Source organism: Antedon mediterranea, chromosome 3 (assembly GCF_964355755.1).
Source record: "Antedon mediterranea chromosome 3, ecAntMedi1.1, whole genome shotgun sequence".
NCBI lineage: Eukaryota > Metazoa > Echinodermata > Crinoidea > Comatulida > Antedonidae > Antedon > Antedon mediterranea.
The window spans coordinates 7,932,433-7,945,318 of record NC_092672.1 but is presented as its reverse complement, the minus strand read 5'-3'; the positions used below and the strand labels follow the sequence as shown (position 1 = coordinate 7,945,318).

Sequence of the window (12,886 nt, the reverse complement as noted above, 5' to 3'; positions counted from 1 at the left end):
ATGGCGCTTACCAAATAAACAGTTAAATTTAACTAAAAACCAATTTGACAATTTGGTCAAATTATTTATAATAATGTATACACTTGTAATTTGTTCTTGAGCTAATAAGAATTTTGTACTCTGTATTCTTTTTTCCGAAATAAAAGATGAAATGAAATGAATGAAATTTAATGTGTGCAGTATCATTTCCAATGAAAAGAAAGTACGTGTATTTGGTGGGTTTTAAAGTACATAAACTTGTATACGTGTAGAGACATATTGACAAAATAAGTAGGTGGATTTTGGAATATATTATCACAATTGCAACATTCTTACTTACAGTCCTCCAGCCTGTTAGTTATTTCCACTCGTTGTATAGAATAAATGTCTTCAAGATCGATGTATACGGTACATAAGGTATCAGCTCATTATCTATATAATAATTATAGAGATATAGTATAACAATTAACTTGCACTGATAAAGGGCTAGTGTTGCCAGAAAGCTCTGCTAATTTTTCTGACTATTTTACTTTAACTTATTTATTTTTTCTCCATTGAGATCCAGCCACTGATACCCACAGAATTACCTATCAATAAATGCGGCAATTATAATAATTATAATTTATTTGGAAGCTACAGTGAAAAATCTCTCTTAAAATCTTCCTTCGTTCAATTCTAACCTTAAACAGTATCTGATGATAAAATGTTCCATAAATAAACTCTTATGAATGTAACATTTGACTAATGCCGTACACCACTTTCATCATCACGACGATACATTTCCGCCATCGTATCGTTTTTTTTTTTAAATATCACCATTGTCGTTACATGATTAAAAATGCTTGGGATAACCAGAGAAGAGTGAATTCTTCCCTGTGAGAACGAAGGATCCTAAAGAGCTTTAATTACTGGTATACATACGCGAATGCGTGCATTTGTTATCTAGTCCATCGTTTATATGCTCTGGCGCCCAATGATTATCATCAATACACGTGCTACTATAAGCTGGTTTTCCATGTGCAATTTTCTCTGGATAAAAACAGATTAGGCTTTGTTTAAACTTTTGGAGAGTTTAGCCTATTTTCAAATAATTTTTTATTTGACACATTTTTTTTTTCGTGATACAAATATGATAATAGTAAATGAATCAAAACAAAAGTAGGCCTACTTACCACTGGCAGATACACGAGCAATAAATACGGCGAGTTCGATCAACACCAGTAGTACATTCATTTCAATTTGGCTGGACAATAAAAATTTGAATGAATGAAATTATATAATTAGATAACCGCCTGCAATCGAAAGTCAATAAGCAGCTCGCCACACGTACATAAATAGGCCTATAGTTGATTGATTGATTAATTTATACTGTGAAGCTGATTTTCAAATTAACTGTATTTGGCGCCTACAGAAGAATTAGCAATTTAGAAAACACAGCAACATTGAATAGAGCTTACACTATAATAATAATTAAACATTTGTATTGCGCTAATAAAAAAAAAAATCAAAGCCACATTGTAGGCCTATTATCATTTTGCTGTTTACACTTTTTTTAGTAGAATCGAGAGTGTGTGAATCTTTATAAGTAAATATTCATATTTTTATTATTGAAAAAAACGAAGAAATGTTTTGATTGACTTCTTCATGAAGTAGAAAAATATTGAAAAACAACGACACATAATTTTCATTTGCTTTATAACAGAAGTTATCGATAACCACCCGACACTCGAACGTAGTATTATGTAAGACACTAGACTGCGAAAATCTGCCGTCTTGTCTCCTGATTAAGGCCAACATAGCATCGTACGACGAGGCCCGACGGAACGTCTAGGTGCTGTTGAATCCCGTAGTTGAATCCCGACGAGACGATTCGTCTTGGGATAGCGTCGGGGTAGTTTTTATGTCGTTGAGAGAACTTCAAACATGTTTAATTTTCTCTCGACGAGCCGACTCGTCGGGCTTCGCCGTACTACACTGCCGGAGTTAGCCTTAACTTACCTTGCCCTATGATAACTACTTGCTCTATTCACATTACGCAGTTGAAATGGAAAGTTTGAATCATATCTTTTACACCTGGAAAAAACGGCTTTGGTATGGAAAATAAAACGTGAAATGAAGTAAAATTTGAAAATAATTACCTGTCGCTAATTACGGTTTCAAATTGATTGTTGATTTTTCAGTAACAAATTACTTACTTTTAGTAAGTGTTTATTAACAGAGAAGTAATAATAGTGTAATAATAATATTAATACGCAGTAGCTATATTTAGCTTTCATACTAAATCAATATAATTGATAATGTGCAAAATTATATTAATTTAATTAGGCCTACGTGAAATTAATGGAAACAATACTTTATGTATACGCCAGGGTATTTGTTTGTGTTAATCGAACATAATCGAAATCGACCCATTTTACAAATTCCTATTGTAATTGGTTATGATTGACCTACATTTAAGTCATTTGGTTGAGTAAACTTGGTATGTATTTGTGTTGTTCGCTGGTTACCATGTAAGTAATATTGTTCATAGTTCATTTTAATTTGAATGATTGAATATTATGGATAAAAGAATTTTAATTCTTTTATCTTCATAATGACTCCTTATGTCTGTCTAATCATGGACCTATATAAATTTATTCTGTAGTTCCACGGCCAATATCAATTAGTATTATGATTACATATTGATTATTTATATCGATTGAATAGTATAAACAAATGTTCTTTAAGCGTCTTCGGCGTCTTCATTTCTATTTTTCAGTTTTTACATTAGAAAAAGATAATTTCCATAGATAGTGTTTTATATAGTAACTTAAAATATTTTGTTTCTATACATTGGTATCACAATCACTATCGATTACCATTGGTATCACCATCACTATATTACTATTGGTATCACCTCAGTCGACTACCAATGGTTTCACCATCACAATCGACTACGGTACCAATGGTTTCACCATCACAATCGACTACCAATGGTATCACCTCAGTTGACCCATCAATCTTACTATTGGTATCACCTCAGTCGAATACCGATGCTTTCACCATCATAATCGACTACCGATGGTATCCCCCCATCATAATCGACTACCGATGGTATCCCCATCATAATCGACTACCGATGGTTTTACCATCATAATCGACTACCGATGGTATCCCCATCATAATCGACTACCGATGGTTTCACCATCACCATCGACTACCGATGGTATCCCCATCATAATCGACTACCGATGGTTTCACCATCACCATCGACTACCGATGGTATCCCATCATAATCGACTACCGATGGTTTCACCATCACCATCGACTACCGATGGTATCATCCCCATCATAATCGACTACCGATGGTTTCACCATCACCATCGACTACCGATGGTATCCCCATCATAATCGACTACCGATGGTATCACCATCATAATCGACTACCGATGGTTTCACCATCATAATCGACTACCGATGGTTTCACCATCACCATCATTATCTACCACCACCACGTTATCGTTATCAATGACACAATTATGTGTATTGCGTTGTAAATTTAAAGTTCGGTATGCCATGTAATTCTACATGTTCTATTGCTCACCACAGCATGCAGTGCAATACTCTACTTCGTTAGATAGCCAAGTAGCAAATTAAAATGGCGCTGATGTTGATGATGCATACATTTTTTGTTGAAGAGTTTTAAACATTCTTACATCAACAAATATAAATGCATGGTTGTTTATGTTTCATATATTTAAAATTTTAACTATGCATTGGTTTTAAAATATTCATTTCAGAATGTTATTATATGTAATAATAATAATAATAGTCAACTTTATTTCAGCAATTTACAAGCCATACAAAAAAAAAGAAAATAAAGCACATCAATCATCATCATAAAACATCAGTAAAAAAGAAAAAAAATCAATAAAAACAACTTTAGCTCTGAGAAGTGCCATTCTGTTAACATTTAGCGTCGAAAATGTGTAACTATAGAGACAGTTTTAACTATAGTTTGTTTGCACTATCTTCCATTCTACAAATAAACTTATAACATGTTTTCCTATAAAATTCATAGAAACATTGTTCATATTTAGATATATTGCATATCTCTTTTCATTTTTTATTTTGGAGCCACAGTTAATCCGTCATGTTTTGTTTTCTTCTTTTGTACGTCTTTTTCCCGCTTTGTTTTGTATCGTTACTTTTAACAAGTTAAACCAGACGAATTTATTATATATAAATTAGCGAATTGTTCATCTGTAAGTTGGTTGTCCTGACCTGTACTCTTACTAAGTTTACACTCATGTGTCATGAAATTAAATGAAAACGAAGTACAAGCATCCGATGTAGTACATCCCAGTGAGCATAGGCCTGGGCTGATAGCTAGCATACGCTTTATTACGAACTCATCAGTCGGGATTTTGTCTCTTGTGCCAATCTCATAGGTTTTATAGCTGTTGCCCCTTGCTGTAAGATATAAAATGCAAGTTGATAATAGTTGAACATTTACTGTATTTTATTTCATTTAAAAATTATGCTCTATTTTTTTACCGTATTTATAAGGTTTTTAGGGGCCCTTGTTCGATAGAGTTTATTTTTTTTGGGTGTAAATTTACAACTACATGCAGCTCATTGTTATTTTTAATTGAGTATCTGTCGTTGTGATTGGTCAACTCACTTGCGTTGCACCTACGTCGTTGCGTTGCGTCCAAGTGCAAACCAAGCTTTAATTTTGTATACGCACGTCAAATGATTTACTTTGTTGTACGAACATGTTTTCGAATTAAATGTTTATTAAACTTATACGTTACTTCAGAAAGATATTCAAATTAGATCTGGTTATTTAATAGGGTAGTTGGGGTGGGGTGGGTGGAAAAGAGGGGCGTTTAATGCAACGCAGTGTGAACTCACCTTCACAAATATAAACTAATTCAGAATTGCAATCTTCATTACGTAATAGAGTGTCATCAGTAGTCATAGAAAAACAGTCATTTGCATCGTTGTTAGCATTGCTGTAGTTGGAATACACCGTAGTATCATGAGTCAACCAATCAGGTTCTCCTTCAGTTGTGATGTCATTAAGACCTGTCCATGTGCATGTAGATGAGCTGAATGACGACATCAAATGGGTAAGCTCGTCTTCAGTGTTTATTGTAACGAGCGTCGAAGAACGACTCTCACAATCTAATTTTGCTTCACTCCATGTTGCAGCAACAAGGGAATATTCATAGCAGTAATTATTATAAGTTAGCGCTAAGAAAAAAATAAGAATTCAGTTGCAGTATTCAGCAATCACACTACATTAAAAGGCTAGTTTATACTATATAGGACGATGATACGTAGTATCAACGTAACGGGTCTTTAAGGGAAATAAGACCAATATCGATATTTAAAAAAAATGGCATTACTTCTTTCCCTTTATTACCACTTAGTTAACTTGTACTATGGTCTTTATATGTTCGATGTTCTACATTGTATGTCCGTTTTAAAGAATTGTATTTTTTATCGGTAGTTTTTTATATTAAGATTGTAGCCAACCTGTTTGTGGCGATGACTCGATAGGAAAAAAAAAAGAACATTTTATTGAAAATAATTGCCAGTGTACAACCGACTTTGTTTTATCAATACTAAATATACATACCATTAGTATAAACCTCTATTTCAGCAATGTTTATATACTCTTGAATACCGTCTAAAGACAAGCTGACATATCGAACTAATTCAGTCAGTTCGCAATCTCTGTAAATGTCTGCTGAATTTGAAGTTTCTCCTGCAGCTATAGGTTCTCCACAAGCTACATTTGCGAATATGTTATCCACTGATGCACCTATTCTAACAATGCCGCCTGTCACCCGATCTTGACAACCTGTTCAAAATATCAGAAATGGTTGTGGCAGAGTTTTCAATGTTAGTTCCCACTCTAGGGCGTAAAGCTCTGTCTACACCAATCATTTTGACTAAAAAGTGTGATGTGTCCAAATATGGTATTGATATGACGTCATCATGTCCATGGGCACATCATATACTTTTGTCACATAAAGCAGGGAGTTAAACTCCCTGCATAAAGTTTGATAGTGTAGACAGAGCTTAACGCAAGTACGCAAATGCAACTCAAGTAATTTGATCAATCACAAGCAATTGATTATTCGAACTGTCACTTGTCATTGGTCAACTTGCCAGTATACTCTTTCAAGTACTGTACACAAAATGTTAAAAGAACGACTATACTTACAATCTTGTCTATTGATAATTTTTACTTGCTTAACATAATACATATCCAAAAGATCGATGTATACATACGGTGATAATTCATATCCTTAAATAAAATAAACAAATGTTATAAAATACTAAACATTATTTTACAGATTGTAGAAATCTACGTATGTAGGTTTTTTGATTCCAGAATAAAAAAATTATCACTCAATCATCGGATTGGGTTTTTTTTTTAAATTGGTTGGAGTTTTTTGTACAGCACTTATAGGTAGGATATTAGAAATCCACAGGATATTAGCCTATTAGTATTATTTTTATTATCGTATTATAATGTATCCAAAATATAGTGCAGGTACCGGCTGTGTCGACATAATCTCATATATTCTAGCACTGTGTTAAGCCTGGTCCCCACTAGAATGCAACGCAGTGACGTATCGACGCAACGTGCTGTATTGCGTAATCACAAGTGGGAACGACAAGGCAATAGTGCTGCAAACATCGTAGGTTTAATTCCACGCAGGTGGGGGCAAACACAATGATTGGAAGGACATTTTCTTAAGTTGTGTAGATTACGTTACGTTGCGTCGCTAGTGAGAACCAAGCTTTAAGGATCTTCGATATCAAATATAGTGCAGGTTTAACTTAGAATACTAACATTAAAGTTGGATAAATAATCCATAATTAAAGCTAAAGCTAGATTTTTGTTCCTACTCTAGGACGCAGGAACGTAATCTCTCCACAAGTAATTTGACCAATCATGACGTGATGGATCATCCGAACTGCTGTTTGTGATTGGTCAACTCACTTGTTGCTAGTTGACGCGTAATCGAATTGTCGTTTAGGTTTATATAGAAGCTAATTTATAACAAAAAAGAGAATAGAACTATGCAACGAAACGACGGCGTAAGAGCAACGCAAGCGAGTTGACCAATGACAAACGACACTTTTGAATAATCCATCACTTTTGGTTGGTCAAGGCTGACTTGCGTTACGCTCATGTCGTTGTGTGTTGTGGCTTAACCTTGGTTCCCACTGGCGACGCAACGTAACGCAACCTACGCAACGCAAGAAAATGCCCTTCCAATAATTGTGTTTGCCCCCGCCTGCGTGAAATCAAACCTGCAATTTTTGCAGCACTTGGGATTACGTCAATACGTCGCTGCGTTGCGTTCTAGTGGGAACCACACTCTTTAAGTAGGAACCAAGCGTTAGTACAGTTAAGTAATACCTGTATGTACGAAGGTTGCCAGGTTTCCGTCATTGACCCATTCTGGTCCATACGATCCATGGTTGGAACTTCTCACTGCTGGTTTGTTACGGCCAATCTCAACCACTGCCAAAACAATAATACAGTACCAATAATACCCAAAACCACTTGAAAGAAACGTTCGTATGTGTATAGGCCTACTGAACGTTGTAATAGCCCTATTCCATAACTGATGACATCGATAGAGTAGAACAACATTTAATTTATTTTTAATGAATTTTTAATTAATGATTTTATTGTAGCGTTTGTTCTTTTCTGACATGTATTGCATTGTTGATGTTATTTTTGTATTCGTCCTTGTAATAATACTGCTTATTTTTAATTTTGTACAAAAATTCTAAAATCTTGCTGCATAATATTGTTTTTTTTTATATTATATATATATTGTGTTTTCATTTTATTTTATAATTTTTCAAATTTATTATTTTTACCATTCCAACTATCCCAAAACTTTCTCCAAATTTATTTGACCATCATAAAATCAATACAATTTATTAAAAAAACCAAAAGAGATGAAAAAAATGCTGAGCATGTGCTGCTTAAGCAAAACACATCGCTGTAACTCAAATGAGTCAGTTACCTATTCTATGTACAAAATGTTTTATGAAAAAAAGTGAAATAAATAATATTATTATTCATTCAATAAAGATACCGAATTAATTTGTTTCTTGTATATATTTTGGAGCGGAAAGATTTTCGTGAGGACCAGCCAATTCAACCACAAGTGCGCCGCTCTCGAATCGAATATCACCTAATTTGGAGAAAGTTGATTTGGGATAGTTGGAATGGTACAAATCGTCGTCCTTTAGTTTAGTAATCGATTCCATTCACTACATCTATCTATGGTGAATTGCCTTGTACGTGACCAGACGGTGGTAGGCCTACTGTTTTATCTTGATTCCCACAAGAGCGCAATACAAGGAGCCGCCGCAACCGATGGATTATTCCGACTGTCGCTTGTGATTGGTCAATTCGTTCTTGCGTTGCGGCTTACGTCCTTGCGTTGCGACTTACGTCCTTGCGTTGCGACTTAGTGGGAACCAAGCTTCTACAGATGGATATTAGATATGAAGAAATTGCTCTCCTCCACCCTACCGTACTTATACAAATATCGTCACTTAAGACAATGCCTAGAACATATCAATACTTTGAAGTAAGCCATATACTTACAACCTGAAGAAGAAGGTCTGAACAAAATCCAAACACTTATAGAAAACGTTAGAAACATGTTTAACCGTGGCATAACAAAACTAGTTTGGTGTTCTTTTCTTACTTCTAATATATACAGTAATAATATCGATTAATCGTGATGAGATCGATTGCTATTAAACTCGAATAAGCTATAAATAATACACATACAGAACAAAATCCACAATTAACAATATGTTTAATTAACCTTGGCATTACAAAACTAGTTTGGTGTTCTATTTTCAATTCAAATAATATACATTCTAATATCGATCAATCAAGATAAAATTGATTGCCATTAAAATCGAATAGGCCTAAATCATAAATAAAATACACAGAACAAAATATATAACATGATGATTATGCGTTGCTTAATAAGTCACTTAGCAACGATTCAAAACCGAAATTGAAAAATCGAATATTTACCCTTTTTAAAGTACGTTGCATTCTGTGGGGTTTCTCTTTGAATGGTTGAAATCAACTGTTAGTTTATAGAAACTGTTCAGGAGTGATGATGAATGTTCAATCATCGCATCATCTTTCGCCTCATGAAATTATTTGTACCATTGCACTCATAAACATTCACTACTTGTATATTATTGGAAAAACTGTGGGAATATTTTTTAAGCGATTCTTGATATCGAATTCTTAATTATTTAAATTCATTTTTTCAATAAATATATTGTAATTGTAGGCTATATATCTATTAATGCTTAAACATTTTAATGTGTATGTATAATGTAATGTACAGTATTTAGGCCTATGTGGGTTCATTTAACCTTTCTGCTTCTGAGTGTTTCAAACCTCATCTGGTATTTGGTTTTCGATTCCTGGCAATTTTATTCCCTAACAATGCGCGTCCCCTGATATAATATTAATGGTCTATTCGTCAATTTATGTATTTTTTTTTTTTTACAGTAGCTTAATTAATGTAACTAGTTTTTAGTGGGCCTCCTATCACAAGTCCCTTGGGGTTTCTTGGAGGTCCCTTTTATCTTTAAAAATATTTTTTACTCCTTGCTTGCTTTTGTTTGTTTTATGAGATGAATAAAGAGATTTATGTTTTATGTACTAAATTTTTCGCGTATTTTACGTATCTCCTCCAAAACCACAGAACGGTATGTGCCCACATTTGGCACACTGATGTTTATTGAGGCGCTGCACACGATAGGCTATGTCACTTTTCTAAATTTTAAGAAAAAACTCTTAAAAGGCAAAAAAGCAGTAATTTGACGTCTCAGCGACCATGTTACGTCACTGTATAAACTACACAACCTCCTATGTTGTACCACCATGGTCGGATCTACAAATACCATGCCGGGCCGCCAAAAAAAAAAAAAAATGTAAATGAACAAAAACATAATATTAATATTCATACAGCAGAAAGTCCCATATTGCTTTCATTTTGTATAGCTTACAGATATTTCAAAGTAACAAAAATCAATGACCGTAAATAGTTCGCATCGCAATGCTTTGTTTTAATTAGACAGTTGGATTCCCCGTGTCCGTACCAGTTCTAAGTTGGCTGTTTGGCGTCGGCCAAAGCGATCCCGAAAGGCCGCCAAGCCAGGAAGGTCCACGAAATGGGGCCGGCACTAGTCCGGGCTCGCCCTGCTTGCGCAGGCCTCGCTCACTCACGGCACGCGCCCGGTCCCGCTTCACTCTCCGGGCCGACCGACCCAGACCTTAAGCTTGGTTCCCACTAGCGATGCAACGTAACGCAATCTACGCAACGTAAGCAAATTCCCTTCTAAACATTGTGTTTGCCCCGCCTGCGTGAAATCAAACCTACGATGTTTGCAGCACTATTTCGTCGTCGGTTCCCACTTGTGATTACGCAATACAGCACTTTGCGTTGATACGTCGCTGCGTTACGTTGCGTTGCGTTCTAGAGGGAACCACGCTTTATAGCCAACCCTTTTCCCGAAGTTACGGATCTAATTTGCCGACTTCCCTTACCTACATTGTTCTATCGGCCAGGGGCTATTCACATTGGAGACCAGCTGCGGTTATGGGTACGAGCCGAGGCGAAAATCAGTCGGTGTCCCTCGGATTTTCAAGGGCCAGCGGAAGCGCACCGGATACCGCAAGAGCCGCGGTGCTTTACGGGCCCGCAGCCCCTATCAAACAAGACAACTCTTCCCGGAGCTCCCGCCAGCGTCTCCGAGTTTGTTTGCTTTGGAGCACTGGCTGCGTGAGGCAGCGACCTCCGTCTTCAGGTTCGGGAATATTGACCCGATTCCATTTCGCCTAACGAGACCCACGAGAGGCGCGGCCTACGCCACCGCTCGGAACGGAACTACCCTCTTAGGATCGCCTGACCCATGTGCAACGGCTGTTCACATGGGACCCTTCTCCACACTCGGCCCTCAAAGGTCTCACTTGAATATTTACTATCCATTTTCAGGGCTAGTTGATTCAGCAGGTGAGTTGTTACACACTCCTTAGCGGATTCCAACTTCCATGGCCACCGTCCTGTTGTCTGTATCAACCAACACCTTTTCTGGGATCTAATGAGCGTCCCAATTGGGCGCCGTAACCCGGCGTTCGGTTCATCCCGCAGCGCCAGTCCTGCTTACCAAAAGTGGCCCACTGAGCACTCTCATTTGTCGCCCGGCTCCAATCGAGCGAGTCGGACTTCTTACCAATTTAAAGTTTGAGAATAGGTTGAGGTCGTTTCGGCCCCAAAGCCTCTAATCATTTGCGTTACACCAGATTTGTGTCCACTTTTTTATTTTATGTTTAATGTATCAAATAATTAATACACCACGAAAAACACTCAAAATATTAGGCATTTTATACTTTCGTTATGTATTTGCGCGCAAATCTAATTCACACGTAAAGTCTGAAAAGTCAAAAGTAAAGTCTAAAGTTCCATATCCACTATTGCTTTAATTTTTTAGCCTACATATAAATTTTAAAGAGAAGGGATAGTGTATAACAAATCAATGGCAGTAGTTCCGAATTTTATTCTTGATACAATTTGTTTTTATTATAATAATTTGTCAAAGTACTTTTATCAGAGTGCGTTTTTATTATACTTGCCCATGCAAAGTATATAACCACATGTTAAGGCAGAAAAAGACCGTTTCAAATGAATTGCTGTGATCTATTTTTTTTTATGAACAAGTGTAATTGCCTTAAAAAAACGTGTTTATGATCAATGAATTATTTAAATCAAAAAATAAATGGAAAACGATTATACGTTATTTTTGCGTTTTCTATTTGACAATTATAGGCCTAAATGCGTGTTTTTTTTTTATATAAAAGGGAAATTTCCGGTCAGCAAAAACACGTAGCTGTTATAGAGGAAACATCTGCCAAAATGTTTATCGCCTAAACAAACTGTATCATCATTTTACTAAATTATTTAATAACAAAATATATAGAAAACGATTATACGCCATTACTGCGTTGTCTAATTGAAACCCATATATAAATGGGTGTTTTTTATAAAAAGGAAATCCGGGTCAGCAAAAACAAGTAGCACATAGCTCTCTTGCAAGCTTTTTTTCTTAAAATAGGGAGTTCTTTAATTCAAACAATCTTATATACCAATAAAATGTACATAGCGTTTATACTGAATCTAAATTGAAAAAAATATTGACTAGATCAAATGTTATCAGGGAAGATGGGTGATAAGGATATCCCTATCATAATCGACTACCGATAAGATCACCTCAGTCGACTACCAATGGTTTCACCTCAGTCGACTACCAATAGTTTCACCTCAGTCAACTACCAAATTTCACCATCACCATCGACTACTATTGGTATCCCCATCATAATCGAATATCGATAGTTTCACCTCAGTCGACTACCAATGGTTTCACCATCACCATCGACTACTATTGGTATCCCCATCATAATCGACTACCCGATGGTTTCACCTCAGTCAACTACCGATAGTTTCACCTCAGTCGACTACCGATGGTTTCACCTCAGTCGACGACCAATGGTTTCACCATCACCATCGACTACTATTTGTATCCCCATCATACTCGACTACCGATGGTTTCACCTCAGTCGACTACCGATGGTTTCACCATCATAATCGACTACCGATGGTATCACAATCATAATCGACTACCAATGGTTTCACAATCATAATCGACTACCGATGCTTTCACCATCATAATCGACTACCGATGGTTTCACCATCATAATCGACTACCGATGGTTTCACCATCATAATCGACTACCGATGGTTTCACCATCATAATCGACTACCGATGGTGTATCCACCATCATAAT

At 36.1% G+C, this 12,886-nt stretch overlaps 1 protein-coding gene across 1 annotated transcript; it reads right to left on the bottom strand.

Moving 5' to 3' along the window:
- Positions 1-4,103: 4,103 nt before the first annotated feature.
- LOC140043979 (regenerating islet-derived protein 3-beta-like) lies at positions 4,104-5,608 on the bottom strand. The gene is made up of 3 exons (XM_072088464.1): positions 5,593-5,608; positions 4,876-5,217; positions 4,104-4,431 (listed from the first exon to the last, which is right to left on the bottom strand). Exons 1-3 carry the CDS (start codon positions 5,606-5,608, stop codon positions 4,169-4,171), a joined length of 621 nt encoding a protein of 206 aa, XP_071944565.1. The 3' UTR covers positions 4,104-4,168.
- Positions 5,609-12,886: the final 7,278 nt, after the last annotated feature.